The sequence below is a fragment of the Loxodonta africana genome, chromosome 6, assembly GCF_030014295.1.
Source record: "Loxodonta africana isolate mLoxAfr1 chromosome 6, mLoxAfr1.hap2, whole genome shotgun sequence".
NCBI classification, from domain to species: domain Eukaryota; kingdom Metazoa; phylum Chordata; class Mammalia; order Proboscidea; family Elephantidae; genus Loxodonta; species Loxodonta africana.
This window is the reverse complement of record NC_087347.1, coordinates 12,280,952-12,297,614: the sequence shown is the minus strand read 5'-3', so window position 1 is coordinate 12,297,614 and position 16,663 is coordinate 12,280,952. Positions and strand designations below refer to the sequence as shown.

The 16,663-nt window shown below is 44.8% G+C and overlaps 1 protein-coding gene across 8 annotated transcripts in view; it reads right to left on the bottom strand.

Moving 5' to 3' along the window:
• Window positions 1–11,713: 11,713 nt before the first annotated feature.
• Window positions 11,714–16,663, bottom strand: part of LOC100661000 (nuclear body protein SP140-like) — a 36,471-nt gene continuing 31,521 nt past the window's right edge. For 2 of the 8 annotated variants that reach the window (XM_064286574.1, XM_064286573.1), the window contains exons 7-8: window positions 15,148–15,223; window positions 11,716–14,148 (exon numbers count right to left, since the gene is read on the bottom strand). In XM_064286574.1, coding sequence (XP_064142644.1) covers window positions 15,156–15,223 — 68 coding nt within the window. In that variant the 3' untranslated portion in view covers window positions 11,716–14,148; window positions 15,148–15,155. Of the gene's footprint in view, window positions 14,149–14,797; window positions 14,857–15,147; window positions 15,224–15,367; window positions 15,450–16,663 lie in introns of all 8 variants that reach the window. The other 6 variants (XR_010322211.1, XR_010322212.1, XR_010322210.1 and 3 more) reach the window with 6 other exon arrangements.

The window sequence follows — 16,663 nt, the reverse complement described above, 5'->3', positions numbered from 1 at the left end:
TGGACGCCTTTGAACATCATCCTGCCCACCACAGTCTCGAAGATTTTCTCCCAGGTTTTCTTCTAGAAATTTATTGTGTTAGCTCTTACGGTAAGGCCTTTGATACATTTTAATTGTTGTATATGGTGTGAGATCAAGGTAGAGTTTTTTTTTTTTTTTTTTTGCATGTAGATATCCAATCCTTCCAGCACCATTTTTTCAATGTGTTAGGTTTTTGATCTCTATCATGATGATCTGTTTCAACAAACAGATGCAGCACTGGAGGTGCTCGCTCATCTATGCCAAGAAATATGAAAGACAGCTTCCTGGCCAACTGACTGGAAGAGATCCATATTTATGCCTATTCCCAAGAAAGGTGATCCATCCCAATGTGGAAATTATAGAACAATGTCATTAATATCACACACAAGCAAAATTTTGCTGAAGATCATTCAAAAATGGCTGCAGCAGTCTATCGACAGGGAACTGCCAGAAATTCAGGCCAGTTTCAGAAGAGGTCGTGGAACCAGGGATATCATTGCTGATGTCAGATGGATCCTGGGTGAAAACAGAGAATACCAGAAGGATGTCTACCTGTGTTTTATTGCCTATGCAAAGGCATTCGACTGTGTGGATCATAACAAATTATGGATAACACTGCGAAGAATGGGAATTCCAGAACACTTAATTGTGCTCATGAGGAACCTTTACATAAATCAAGAGGCAGTTGTTTGGACAGAACAAGGGGAAACTGATTGGTTTAAAGTCAGGAAAGGTGTGCGTCAGGGTTGTATTCTTTCACCATACCTATTTAATCTGTATGCTGAACAAATAATACGAGAAGCTGGACTATATGAAGAACGGGGCATCAGGATTGGAGGAAGACTCGTTAACAATCTGCGTTATGCAGATGACACAACCTTGCTTGCTGAAAGTGAAGAGGACTTGAAGCACTTACTGATGAAGATCAAAGACCACAGCCTTCAGTATGGATTGCATCTCAACGTAAAGAAAACAAAAATCCTCACAACTGGACCAATGAGCAACATCATGATAAATGGAGAGAAGATTGAAGTTGTCAAGGATTTCGTTTTACTTGGATCCACAATGAACAACCATGGAAGCAGCATTCAAGAAATCAAAAGATGCATTGCATTGGGTAAGTCTGCTGCAAAGGACCTCTTTAAAGTGCTGTAGAGCAAAGATGTCACCTTGAAGACTAAGGTGCACCTGACCTAAAAAAAAAAAATTTTTTTTTTTTTTTTTTAAGTCATGGTATTTTCAATCACATCATATGCATGTGAAAGCTGGACAATGAATAAGGAAGACCGAAGAAGAGTTGACGCCTTTGAATTGTGGCATTGGCGAAGAATATTGAATATACCATGGACTGCCAAAAGAACGAACAGATCTGTCTTGGAAGAAGTACAACCAGAATGCTCCTTAGAAGCAAGGATGGCGAGATTGCATCTTATATACTTTGGACATGTTGTCAGGTGGAATCAGTCTCTGGAGAAGGGCATCAAGCTTGGCAGAGTACAGGGTCAGCGGAAAAGAGGAAGACCCTCAACGAGGTGGATTGACACAGTGGCTGCAACACTATCCTCGATTGTGAGGATGGCGCAGGACCGGGCAGTGTTTTGTTCTGTTGTGCATAGCGTCGCTATGAGTCGGAACCAGCTTGACATCACCTAACAACAATCATGATGAAAAAGTGTGAGTTTCATAGTTTCAGAAGGAACAGAGCTGTGACTCATGTATCATGATTATCGTAGCTGCTTTCATGGGCAGTCCTATCCTGTTTTGGGCATTTACAAAAAATATTTTTCTCTGGTCATTTTTAGGAGGGGGGGCATATGGCATCCTGCTACCTGTTTCACCTTCTAAACACACCTGCAGTGGCCTCAGTCCTCGGGGAGGGACCGGGTACAGGCAAGGACACCACCAGGCGGGATGCAGGAAGGGGAGTTTGGGGCAGAACCAGTGCAGAAGCCTGGCTGTGAAACAAGCAACAAGGGGACTTGGCTTGAGACCCTTCTACTCCTCTGCTACTAGTTGGGGGACCCCAGGTAGGTGAGATGATGCTCAGAGAAGCTCTGGACCCCACAGCACAGTCTGCTGAGACCAACTGGGAGGATAGAGGCATTCATTTAACCATTCATCAAGAATTTTTCAAGCACCTATGAGCTGCTCTTGATAGTAGCGACACCCTGGCAAGCAAAACAGACAAAAATATTGTTCTGTGGAGCTCTTATTACAATGGCAAGAGGCGGACAGAAACCACAACAAATTATGTGATCCTCACAACTGGGCCAATATGCAACATTCTGATAAACAGAGAAAAGATTGAAGTTGTCAAGGATTTCATTTTACTTGAATCCACAACCAATGCCCAGGGAAGCAGCACTCAGGAATTCAAACGACTCATTGCATTGGGCAAATCTGCTGCAAAAGACCTCTTTAAAGTGTCGAAAAGCAAAGATGTCACTTTGATGACTAACATGTACCTGACCCAAGCCATGTGTTTTCAATCACCTCATATGTGTGTAAAAGCTGGATAATGAATAAGGAAGACAAGAAGAATTGACGCCTTTGAGTTATGGTATTGGTGAAGGATACTGAATATACCATGGACTGCCAGAAGAACAAATAAATCTATCTTGGAATAAATACAGCCAGAATGCTCCTTAAAATAGAGAGTGATAAGACTTCATCTCACGTACTTTCGACATGTTATCAGGAGGGACCAGTCTCTGGAGAAGGGCATTATGCTTCGTTAAGTAGAGGGTCAGCAAAAACAGGAAGACCCTCAACAAGATGGATTGACACAGTGGTTTCAACAATGGGCTCAAACATAGCAACAATTGTGAGGATGGTGTAGGACCAGGCAGTGTTGTGTTCTGTGGTACATGGGGTCACTATGCACCAAACTACAATAGGAACAACAAGGGTTTGCTGTGGTTTTTATCTTGAGTTACATGGGAAGGGGCTCACTCTCCTCGGTACTTTGCCCCTAAGGCTTGGTCTGGCCCTGGCTCTGCAGCCAGGTGCAGGAGGGACCTGGGCGAGGCTGCTCCAGGAGCCCAGTGTGCAGGTTACCTGTGAAGGCCTCGGGGTTGATGAGAATCCACTCAATAGTCTGACCGTCCTTCTGGCTCAGCTGTACCTTGATCTCGTTGGTGCTGTAGATCTGGGACCTGGGAGTTGGTGGGAAGAGGATAAGTTGTTGAGTGTGGAGACACCCCATGAGCTCACGGGGGCGGCCACTAGAAGGGCAGCTGTGGGCAGTTTTGCCTCCAAAATTGCAACCCCACGCTTCGAATTTGCCCCAGAACTTCTCGGCAGTGTCGTGGAAGGGACCTGGGGCTGTCTGGGGGTCGTGTGAGTTGTGAGGCCCCTGCCTGGCATCCAAGAGCCCAGGACCACCCTGTTTTCATCTGGCAGCTGCTGTTTCTCCAATTGCTGCCCAGGCAAGAGGGGCCCCCAGTAAGAACTTAGGAAACAAACTTCCACCAAAACAGCAGCTCGGGCAGTTTATTGAGGGGAATTGCCACACATTTTCTTTTCTCAAAGACTGCTGTTGTTAGTTGATTCCAGCTCGTGGTGACCCCTTCTGTGTCAGAGCAGAGCTGTGTTCCATAGGGTGTTCAAGGCCGTGACCTTTCAGAAGCAGATCCGAAGGCCTGTCTTCCCAGGCGCCTCTGTGTGGATTCGAACTGCCAACATTTCGGCTAGTAGTTGCCTGTGTTAGAATATGAAAAATGGGAGGGTAAGAAGGGCTGGGACAGCCAGGTGAGGGGAGGTTGCAATGTTAAAGAGGTGAGTGGGGTTAAGCTTCCCTGAGAAGGTATCATTTGAGAATGAGAAGGGACCATGGGGATTTCCAGGGAGCGGAAACTTCCGGACGTGCACAGGGAAAACTGGTGTGAAAGCCTTGAGATGGGCTGTGCCCCGTGCTCAGGAGACAGTCAGGAGACCAGTGTGTCTGGAGCAGAGGGACTGAGGAGGGGATAAAAGGAGAGGAGGTCAAAGGGGCATGACCCTGGGGCTTCCTCCCTGAGGGCAGAGAAGAGCAAATCAGGCTGGTTTGACTAGGCTTGCCCTGGCTACTCTGTTGAGGCTAAGCCTTGGGGTGGGGGGTGGGCAGGATAGAAGCCAGGAGACCAGGGGGCCTCCTGCAAGAATCCAGGCAATGACAGTTTCCCAATGGAGGTGATGAGAAGGGACCAAGTCTGCATTTACATCCCTTAAAGGCAAAACCAGCAAATCCTGCAGTTGTTTGTTGAGGCTGTGGCTATTCCCCACCTTCCTGCCTCAAGTCACGAATGCCAGTGGGCTGGACCTCCCGATGGCTAAGGAAGTCCCACCCAAGGAACTGGGAAGGAGGAGGGGCTGGGGAAGTGAGGGGAGGGATGGAACCTTACTGTGAATGGCTCTGGGAAGAAACATAATTATTACTATTTTTTTTAAAAAAAAGGCTTCTTGGAATGAAAACTACATTCTGGAAAACAAAGACCAGAAAGCTAGTCTCAGGATTTGACCTCCTTGAGCTTCTCTCCATTTCCAGTTCCCTGTGGCTGGTGTCACTTTTCCCTTTGGGGTGGTCTCTTGCCTGAACTTAGCAGGGTCATTGGTTCTGGTCACCATGACTGAAGCCCCCCACCTATGGCTGTGGCGCTGGCTCAGGACTGAAGCATGAAGTGCCATAGGACCCCAGTTCTGTGGGCAACCTGCAGCGCAGGTGGTGAGGGAGGAAGCTGGGCTGGACCAGTCAGGGGTAAGAGCTGTGCAATGACAAACAAATCCAGGCTCGGAGATGGAGAAGCCTTATTCAGAAAGAAAAGGGGGACAAGGAAGGGACTGTTGTAGTTCAAGGGGAGGGCCACTAGTACAGTAGGGAGAACCCATCGACCGTAAGATCTGCAAGCCTCTCAAAGAGTTAGAGGAAAAGTATTTTCTTTTGTAGGCTGGAAAAAAACCAGGGATGGGGAAGTAGAGTGGGCAGGTGATATCACTGGGTAGTACCCAGAAACCAAACCCATTGCCCTTGGGTCAATTCCGACTCACAGCAACCCTATAGTACAGAGTAGAACTGCCTCATAGGGTTTCCAAGGAGCAGCTGGTAGATTCGAACTGCTGATCTTTTGGTAAGCAGGCATAGCTCTTAACCACTGCACTACCAGGGATCCAGGGCCCTTAAAGAGATGTAGTATGTTGGCTCAGGCTGAGGGTGGGCCAGAGTTCAGGGACTTGGGGGAAGAGAGAAGATTAACCAAAGTTTGGTTAACAAGCACTTGGTTTCCGATTGATCAGCGGGGACAAGCAAGTCAGTTACTCATTTATGTGATGTTAAAAAAAAAAATCTTGTATTAATGCAAACGAATGGCACAATATTTGATTCCTCTATGACTTAAGAAAGAGTTTGCAAATAGGGGCAATGTTTTCCTCATACAAAGTGGAACCCACCACTTCCAGAGAAAGGAGAATTCACAGAGACTTAATAAGTTTTGCTTAATGAATACAGGTTTCTATGGTGAAGAAGTGCTTCATGGCTACTGAGCTGGGATTAAAGAGACTTCTGACGATTTTGACCCTTTACCCATTGTTGGAGCCCGGGTAACACAGTGGTTAATGAGTTCAGCTGCTAACTAAAAGGCTGGCAGTTTGAATCCACCAACTACTCCTTGGAAACCCAATGGGGCAGTTCCATGAGTTGGAATTGACTCGACAGAAACAGGTTGGTTTGTTTTTAATTTTTATTTTACCCATTGTTAGTTATGAGACATTTTGAAATTAAAATTTGGAGAAGCCCCAGAGGGTTTTTCCACTAAATCACAAGGTAATGGTTTTGTTGCTGAGTCCTCTTCAAACAGGGAGGAAAAGTTGATTTAACAAATTTGGATGAAAAAAAAAAAAACAGGCCATCAAAGCTACACGCAGGGTTAATTTTGGGTCAGGAATTTTTAGGTTAATGGATTAGAAGATCTCTTGAAATAAAAGTAAAGTATCGATTTTTAATAAATGTTTTATTTTACAGAGGCAAGGAATAGGAATTTGGAGGGTCTGTGTCTGGTCTTTAAGTGATTGGCTGCTAACCAAAAGGGCCAAGGCTCAAACCCACCAGTATCTCTGCAGAAGAAAGATGTGGCAGTCACTTCTGTAGAGATTGTTGTTGTGAGACAGAGCCCCCACAGTGTTGCGTTAAAAATCCTGTTTCCTTTCTGGGCTTCCTCCCCCTCAGCTTTGCATTTAAATCCTGCTTTTTTTTTTACTTGGAAGTTTTATGTAAACCCCATTGTGCTGACATAGCTTGTATGAACTCTTTACTTGTAAACCCTTTGAAGTAACTTTTCTCCTCGCCCTCAGGGAACAGTCTTGGCTGAGGCTGCTCCCACTGACTCCTTTTCCTTGTGAAATGAAATAAAGGTGTCTTTCCTGTTCTCCCACCTTGGTCTCCCGTTTATTGGCCAATACAAGTCAGGCTGAGCAAGAACCTGGGGTTTCCACCCAGTAACAGTTAGATGCCGTCAAGTCCGTTCCAACTCATAGCCAACCTATATACAGCAGAACGAAACACTGCCCAGTCCTGCGCCACCCTCATGATTGTTGTTATGCTTAAGCCTATTGGTGCAGCCACTGTGTCAGTCCATCTCATCTAGGGTCTTCCTCTTTTTCACGGACCCTCTACTTTACCAAGCACGGTGTCCTTCTTCATGGAGTGATCCCTCTTGATAACATGTGCAAAGTATGTGAGACAAAGTCTTGCCATCCTCGCTTCTAAGGAGCATTCTGGTTGTACTTCTTCCAAGACAGATTTCTTTGTTCTTTTGGCAGCCCATGGTATATTCAGTATTCTTTGCCAACACTGAAGTAGAAAAAATATGTTTTCTAGTGTTTTAGTATAGCTGTATAAGCTGTGATTAATCTCTAGTCTTTGAAACGTAATTACTTGCTCTGAAATCTGTCTCATGATTGTTCCTTTAAAGAAAAATAAGGTAATCAATTTTTGGCTGTTGATTAAACTATGTTCCTCTTCCAGGGGACAAAACGCACAGGGCTGAGGTAGCTGAACAAAACTTAGATCCATCTTGTGACAGAAACCAGGATGGTGTGAAGAGACTTGCAAGATTCCAGGAGGGCATGAAGAGACTTGCAAGACTTCAATAATAGATCACTTTATCATTATGTCCACCTCAAAGAAAAATCAACATTCCTGGACACCTCTAAACCCTGACCTTCTCTCTATAAAACCCTCCAGTTAGCCCTTTAGAGTTAGAATTTGGGAGGAACTTAACCCCTCTGTCTCTTGGACATCGGTACTCAATAAAGCCCTTTTGCTGCTTACCTCCTCCTGTCTCAATATTGGCCTTCTGGCAGGCAGCTTGAATCCATGATGTGTGGTAACTACACCAGACCTCAAAGGGGTCAGTTCTTCCTCAGTCTTCCTTATTCATTGGCAGCTTTCAGATGCATATGAGGGAAAACAGTGTGGCTTCGGCCAGGTTCGCCTTAGCCCTTAAAGTGACATCTTTGCTTTTCAACACTTTAAAGAGGTCTTTTGCAGCAGGAAGTTCTACTTTGTCCTGTAGGGTCCCTATGAGTCAGAATTGACTCCACAGCAACGGGTTTGATTTTTTTTTTTGGTTTGCTGTCTGGCTTTGTTGCAGGTAAACAAGGGGCCATCAGTGAGTCTTATCTAAGTCATATGGGAAGGGTGGTTCTTTGCAGTGAGCCATTTTCCCTAAACACAAAGGGTGTTGAGGTTTCTTTAACCATGGCTGTTTTCCAGAATCACAGGGTTCAGGCAAAACTCAACCTGAGCTGAGCTCTCACTTATTGTCATGTGATAGCAATGACACAGCTTTACTGAGCAGCTACTGCCTTGCCAGCTACTTCCCATACATGGTTGGATAAAATGAGATTTCCTCTTCCCTTCTGGGAAATTAGGATGATTCATTTGGGGCTGGACACCCTCCTCACGTGTCAGTGAAAGAAAATTTCATGTAATCCAGGGCTGGGGCAGGTGTTCTTTCAGCAAGTGAAAGGGAGAAACCAAGGACCAGGTTGACAGCTTCCTCTGAGTGTACTGATAACTACAAATAGAGGAGACCCAGTGACCATAAAATTGCACAAATCCCCTTTGTGGTAAGGTGTCTGTTAATCATAAACTGGCTCAAAGTTTGTTTTATGCAAAGTATTTAACTTAGCTTACCCAGAGCAATTTGCTCTTTTCCCTTGTTTCCTTGGAGAGAACTCTAAAACTTTGGAATTTCCTGGGTAGTAGAGGTACCTTTGTTATTTTAAAATGTCTGGACAACCCCTGAGGATTTGTGCAAATGAACGGGGGCTGGTCAGGCCGACAAAGGCCACCTGGTAGTCTGGTATCAGCTGACCTCAGGAGGGAGGGAGCAGGAGTCCATCAACCATGCCGGAATTAGCCAATGATGAGTTTTCTACACCATTGCCTCCCTTTCCTCCTTAAAGCCTCACTTGGACTGGCCTGGCCTGAGACAAGCCCTCCAGTTTTTCTGTACAGAAAGTTCCCCCTGTGTGCGTATGGATTTAACTGCTCAGATAAAACAAATATGCTTTAATTTACTTTGTGCTTTGATTATTTTAACAAGCTCATTGAAGCTCAAGCTAGACTTAGCGTAGCGATCCTATGGGGCACAGTAGAACTGCCCCATAGGTTTCCAAGGAGCTGTTTGTGGATTTGAACCACAGACGTTTTGGTTGGCAGCTGAACTTTTAACCAGGATGCCACCTGAGGGTGTGAGGAGGAAATTCATTCTTAAGGGTTAGATGTATTTTGACTTTCGGTGTTTTAGGACAGAAGCTGATGAGTCCCCGGGTGGTGCAAACAGTGAATGTGCTCGGCTGTAAATTGAAAGGTTGGGGGTTTGAGTACACCCAGAGGCAGTGGAAGAAAGGCCTGGTGATCTAGTTCTGAAATATCGGTCATAGAAAACTCTATGGAGCACAGTTCTGCTCTAACACACATGGGGTCGCCATGAGTTGAAATCAACCACAGTAACTGGTTATTTTCATTCCTCTGCCTTTGACTTTCCACACTCCCTGCAGCAGTTTTAGTACCTCAGTTCCTACCAGTCTCTGGAGAGGGTCTGCACTGCCCTCTGGTGGTGGGGCAGCGAGGTACAGCCTCCTGCAAAAGTCCATGGTGCCTACACCTCTCAGAGCTAGGTTCTGAGCCTGTCCTGGGAGAAGAGAAATGTCTTCTCTTTGCATTTTGCTTTACCAAACTCCCCGAAGAGCTCAGAACCAGGTTAGGGTCCAGGGTAAACTACTTCGAGGAACTGGAGTCTAAGATGACGTCAATATTGGGTACTGGTGGTAGAATTCTTTTCATCCATGTGAGAGACCTGGGTTCAATTCCCAGGCAACACACCTTATGCACAGCTACCACCAGTCCATCAGTGGAGACTTGCATGTTGCTGTGATGCTGAACAGGTCTCAGCAGAGCTTCCAGACTAAGACAGACTAAGAAGAAAGGCCTTAGCGATCGATCGACTTCCAAAAATCAGCCATTGAAAACCCTGTTGATCACAACCTTCCAATCCACAACCAATCATGGGGATCGTGCAGAACCAGGCAGCATCTCCTTCTGCTGTGCACGGGGTCTCCATGAGTCGGGGGCCAACACGATGGCAGCTAACGATAGCAACAACATGCATACGAACTGGGTAACACATGAGGTCATCATGAGTCTCAATCGGTATGCTAACAGCAGAATTGGTTTGGTTTCAGTTAATGGTCCAGATACAGATATATCCAAATCTTCCCTGGGGGCCTTGTCTGGCAAGATTCAGGCTGAATTGTTAGGGAGATGGAGCAAGTGGGAGTCCCACTGTATTGGAGGTGCAAAGGGGTAGGCTGCCTCTCCCATCCCTGCCCTTCTTTGGGCCGGTCCTCCGCCTTCCCTCTTAGGGGACACGTTTCTCACGCTGGCACACTCCACCTCCCGGGATATGAGAATGAACTGGAACTTCTCCAGAGTTCCCTGCTGATAAGTACTAATTTACACCCATTGGTGTGGATGCCCCGCCTTTCACTGGCTCCGGGACACCAAGGACTTGAGGGTGGAAAGACCAGGCCTTAATAGCGTCCCCCACCCCAGGTTTTACCAGCCCCCTCCCCAGGGCACTTTTGTAGCCCGTGAATCAGTTCTGGCCTGGGTGTGGTCACCTGGTCCTGGGGGGCAGCCAAGCCAGCCCACAATCCTGAACACCTGCCCGTGGGGCTGTGAAGCCTGGAGTCCCATTGCTGGGCCTGGGAGCAAGAAACCCTCACTGGTGCCCTTGTGGAATCTGAAGGCTGTTTCTGTCTCATCTCCCCCAAGGAGTGCTGGGCGTTTAGTGAGACAAGACATCCACTCCACGTGGAACAGACTCCTTGATCCAGGGAGGGGGTCACCTGAGTCCTGGACATGTAGGCAGCCCTCCTCGATGATGGTCAGGCTCTGTGTCCGTGTCTGAGTTCCTATTCATCTCTGCCAGACTGGCTTCCATTCATGTCTGTATAAGGGAGGACAGGGCTCCGCCACAGTCGGCTCAACCTCTAGGTAAGTAATCAGATGCCAAGGGCTACTAATGGGGCAAGGTGTCCCCAATGCCAGTGCATTCTAACTCTGGTCCTGCCCATCGGAGACACCCAGTGACACCCTGACCAGAGGAGTCTGATTGGAGCGGGTGGAGGGAGGGTGCCATGAAATGCTTTTGCCATTTCCAGATGACTCCTGGGGTGCAAACTGCCCACTGAGGCCAGAGAAGTGAATGAGTCAATGGCTTCTTGAATTTACATGGTCTCATGTGTCCCTGCACAGTGGTATGACAGTTTAAATGAATAGGGGCTGTGCTTTTGTGCTTTTCAGGGCCAATTTCAGAAGGGAGAGCTAAAAATTCTATCTCCCACACACCCAATTTCAGAGGGTGAGGAATTCCATGGAAAGATGGAAGGGGAGCAGCTTTTGAAGGAAAGAAGCAGTCAGGGTCCTGGAGGCTCAGAAGAGAGTCCAAGGTGCCTCCATACATGTCTTCCCGTGTCATAAAGGAATTCTGTTTCATCTCAGGCTTTTCTTAACTCACAGCTGAAATGGTTTCTAATTCCCTGGGCCATTGGTGAAGTTGGCTGTTTCCCAGTTGACACTACTGCAAAAAGCTGGGGAAGAGGAACTAGGGGAGGGCCCTGGGTGGCAAATGGTTTACATCCAACTACTAACCTTGGTGGCTCCAACCTGCCCAGTGGCACAGAGGAAGAGAGGCCAGGTGATTGGCTTCCATAAGCTGATGTAATCAAGGTCACTAAACTGTACACGTAGAAATTGTTGTATTGGTGTACGTTCTGCTGTGTGTATTCACAACAGCAACAACAAAAATACAATAGATTATTAAAAAAAAAAAAAAGATTACAGCCAAGAAAGCCCTATGGAGTAGTTCTACTTTGTACACATGGGGTCACCATGAGTCAGAATGGACTCGATGGCAACGGGTTTAGGTTTTTTTTTTTTTCCTGTAGGTTTGCCATTTATTAGTTTGTAGCACTACGTACCTGCATGGAAACTTCAACACACGCTTCTCCCACCCCATGCCGGGGAGACTGTTGGGTAATTTCTCCCATGACTCCCCTGACCCCTCCCCTGTGGTGGTTCTGACGGTGCCCTTTCTCTGTCAGCACCAAACAAGAATGAAAACCCAAGAAAACAGGTCAGGACAACTTAGTAAGTTGCAATGTTTTTCTATTTTTGTCTTGAGAAAAGCAAAGTATTGCGTTAAGAAAAGTTGATGTGCTTTGTGCCTTGGTAATAAACAGCAATTAACGTTATTGAAATACTAAGAAATCATGAGGTTTGAGAAACTGACCAGGCAGTTGCAAACATTTTGTGTTTATTTATTTATGTCTCATACTAATGGCCTAAAGGAGGAGTGCTTTCCGGAACTTTTTTTTTTTTTTCTAATGAAAGACAGAGAACAGAGAGCCAGCATATGGATAATAGATGTTCTTGAAAGTGAGTCCAGAACAAATGGATCAGAAAGATTTAATGGGGCTGAAAAAAGAAAAAGGCATGCATATTGAAAAGGCTCAAAGTGCCAGGCAAGATCAATGAAAAGAATACCACACTGAAGCCTATCCCGGTAAAAATAACTACACACATAACGAAGAGGGGAAAGAGGGAGAGGGAAGCCCCATAAACATTCACATGCTGACAAGCCAACAGAGTTCTCCTTGAACTCAGACATCAGAGTTGCAGGGCAAAATGGCCAAAGACTGTAGGACAAATTCTAAATCAATTTTGAAGGTGAGAAGTTGTGGTAAAAGATATTTTGGAGCAAAATATGTTAATTGATGAAAACAATAGGAAGGCATTCTGAGATATGCAAAGACGTAGACAACGCACCACCCATGTACTTTTCTTTTAAAATCACTTAGGGGTGTACTTCAGTTGATTGAAAGATGAAGCCAAAAAGAAGCATGCGGAAGTCATGGCAAAGAGCCTACGGGGCACTTTGAACAGTGAAAACTGAAGTACATTAATATTATTCTCATAAATAGGGGTTATCACATAACCCATATTTTTTATTTTTGCTTTGTGTTATATAAGGAATTGTTGCGGCCTTGGAAACCCTATCAGGGCAGTTCTACTCTCTTCTACAGGGTCTCTATGATTTGGAATCGACTTGACAGGTTTGGTTTTTATGTTTTAATTGTTATTTGACATGAACATTTGACATGAAAAATAACATGTAATATACAAATATCTGAAAAATTATTCACATAACATAACTGAACAGAGGAAAAAAAATTATTGCTGTTGTTGTCAGGTGCCATCAAGTCGGCTCCGACTCACAGCGACCCTGTGCACAACAGAATGAAGCACCACCCAGTGCTGCGCCGTTCTCACAATTGTTGCCATGCTTGAGCCCGTTGTTGCAGCTACTGTGTCGATCTATCTCCTTGAAGGTCTCCCCCTTTTCCACTGACCCTCTACGTTACCAAGCATAATGTCCTTCTGCAAAGACTGGTCCCTCCTGACAACATGTTCAAAGTATGTGAGACAAAGTCTTGTCAACCATGCTTCTGAAGAGCGTTCTGGCTGTACTTCTTCCAAGACAGATTCATTTGTTCTTCTAGCAGTCCATAGTGTATTCAGTGTTCTTCACCAACACCGTAATTCAAAGGCATCAATTCCTCTTTGGTCTTCCTTATTTATTGTCCAGCTTTCACGTGCATATGAGGTGATTGAAAATACCATGGGTTGGGTCTGGTGCACCTTAGTCCTCGAAGTGACATCCCTGCTTTTTAACACTTTAAAGAGGTCTTTTGTATAGAGTAAAAGACGAAATATTTAATAATGATAGTGAACATCCATACTGTGAGAGAAAAGGCAGAAGCGAGTTAGGGAACTGAATGGTACAAAAGAAATAACACCTTGCCTTAAATATGTGAGACATTAAAGATAGCATTTTATTTTTCACTCTGACATTCAAAAAACAAGTAAAAATGCATTTGGAAAAGTTACAGGTAAATATGGGAAGACTTAAAAGTTGATACAGTGCCTTCCAAAATATTGGAGAAGGTAAAAACAAAGAAAATGTAGCCGAAAATAATAGGAACGTAATCAACACAGTGTGGTATTGGCAAATCAATAGGCAAATAGATCAGTGGAGTGAACAGAGAGGCTAGTAACAGACCCACACAAATACAGTCAACGGATCTTTGGCATGGAGCAAAGACAAGCCTGTGGAGAAAGGATAGTCTGTACAACAAATGATGCAGGATCAACTGGACAGCCACAATCAAACAAATGAATCTGACCACCTTCAGAGGACGTTATGGCAGTATGGCACCCAGATCATTTTATAAAACGTACGTACAAGGTCAGTTCTGTCTCGTTATTTCTTTTGAAGGATTGTTCCCACCTCTATCTCAAATGCTTTAATGCTCAAAGAAGTCCTGGCCTTGTACAGTATGCAATGTTCCAAAGCAGCAACTGTAAAAACACCACGTTCTAAAATGGAGACTTATCACAATAGGTTAATTTATAATAAGGCTACAGCTATGGAAAATCAAGGCTATGATCAGCGAGACTCTGGTAGAAGATCATGTGATAATCACACTTTTTCTTGTTCTCGGTGGGTCTGGTAGAAATCCCCTCTGAAAGATATAAGAGATTAATGCTATGATGGGTCCTTGTTTCTATTGAGTTTGGTTTTCCAACTGTCTTCCAGATATCTCTACCTGGATGTCCCACTATCAACTCAAATTTAAGGTGTCTTCATGGAACATAACCTTCCTCCCCAAATCTGTGGCATGCTACTACCTCTGTTATCCACGATAGGCTTTCAGAACTCCTTTGCTTTCCTTATAAAGTCTTGCCAGGTTTTCCTTCACAAATTTTTCTACACCCACCACTTCCTTTCTATTCCCCAAGTACTGCTCTAGCTGTGTCCTTAGAGCCTCATATACCAGGGCTATTCCACTGACTACAGACTTATTTACTAGGGTTATTCCGTTGGCTATGGCCTTATATACAAGGACAAATCCACCAGCTATGGCCTTATATATAAGGACAATTCCATTGGCTACAGCCTTATATACCAGGGCTATTCCACCAGCTACAGACTTATATACTAGACCTATTCCATCAGCTACTTGACTTTATAATAATCGCTTGCCTCCCTTAGGTCAAGTAAGTGCAGAAAACAAGATTCTAGGATGGACTGCACTACTTTCCACAGCCTTACCCTAGGTCTGTGGAACCCCCTGAGCCATCTCCACCCCAAGACACTGGGGCAGACTTTACCCATTATATCAGATGCTTGACTACTTTCAGTTCGTGCTTCCTGGGCACCTGGAACCCTTCTGGAGAAACACATGACACAGGAACACTTTTCAACTCCAAGTGCTAGGAGCTCTGCTCCCACACCAACATTGCAATTTATGAAGACTTCCCATTTGTCCCACCAGTGATCCTCTTTTCTACACCCTTATCGGTCCCCTTCTTCTTATAGCATCCTTTGAAATCTCTTTTCATTGTCCCTCCTTATATCCAATCCTTTCTTTAAGCCTGCTTTTTTCCCCCCTCTCTTCTCTTTTTCTCTTTATCAAAAGCCTGTTTCTTTCTGTTTTTATTATTTTCTAAGTCATCATTACCTTCTCCATCATAGGGTAGGAGCAAGCTCTTCTGAATCTTCTCTATTCGTTTGGGGAGTGTCTGGATCACAGGGTACTGTGGAGAAACAAGAAAAGGACTGTCCATGGATCCCAGGAGAGTGACCAGGGGAGAGTCCCCAGGGCTCTCATGCTGCACATGATAGTCTGAGCTAAGGTGAACTGCTCTCTGGAAGAAGGAGACCTGCTCCAATAGCCACACCTGAAATCCAACAGAGCTGTGCTTTTCCATCTTTTTCAGCTCCTTTTCTTTTTCTCTAATTCTCATTTTTCTGCTTGTAGCCCTGAGAACAAATAAAAGTTCTTACCATCTAGCAAAAAAAATTGTTCTCTGAAAATTGTAAAGGGTAACTACCAGAACCTATCTTAAGCTTATCCCCATTGATGAATGATTACTTATACCATCATACAAGGGCTCAGAATTGTAAACAGTCTACATATGCCATGGAATATTATTCAGCCATAAAGAGAGATACAGTTCTGATCCATGCTTGTGGTTGCTGTTAGGTGACACTGAGTTGGTTCCGACTCATAGCGACCCTACGCACAACAGAACGAAACATTGCCTGGCCCTGCGCCATCCTCAGAATTGTTGTTATGCTTGAGCCCACTGTGTCAATCCATCTCGTTGAGGGTCTTCCTCTTTTTCGCTGACCCTCTACTTTACCAAGCATGATGTCCTTCTCCAGGGACTGATCCATCCTGATAACATTTCCAAAGTATGTGAGACACAGTCTCGCCATTCTTGCTTCCAAGGGGCACTCTGGTTGTACTTCCTCCAAGACAGATTTGTTCGTTCTTTCGGAAGTCCGCGGTATATTCAATATTCTTCACCAACACCACAATTCAAAGTCACCAATTCTTCTTCAGTCTTCCTTATTCATTGTCCTGCTTTCGAATGCATATGATGCGATTGAAAACACCATGGCTTGGGCCAGGCGCACCTTAGTCCTCAAGGTGACATCTTTGGTTTTTAACACTTTAAAGAGATCTCTTGCAGCAGATTTGCCCAAAGCAATGCATCTTTTGATTTCTTGACTACTGCTTCCATGAGTGTTGATTGTGCATCCAAGTAAAACGAAATTCTTGACAACCTCAATCTTTCCTCCATTTATCATGATGTTGCTTATTGGTCCAGTTGTGAGGATTTTTGTTTTCTTTATGTTGAGCTGTAATTCATACTGAAAGCTGTGGTCTTTGATCTTCATCAGTAAGTAGTTCAAGTCCTCTTCACTTTCAGCAAGCAAGGTTGTGTCATCTGCATAATACAGGTTGTCAACGAGTCTCCCTCCAATCCTGATTCCCCATTCTTCTTCCTGTAGTCCAGCTTCTCGGATTATTTGCTCAACATAAGACTAAATAGGTAGGGTGAAAGGATACAACCCTGACACACACCTTCCTTGACTTTAAACCATGCAGTATTCCCTTGTTCTATTCAAACGACTGCCTCTTGATCCATGTATAGATTCCTCATGAGCACAATTAAGTGTTCTAGAAT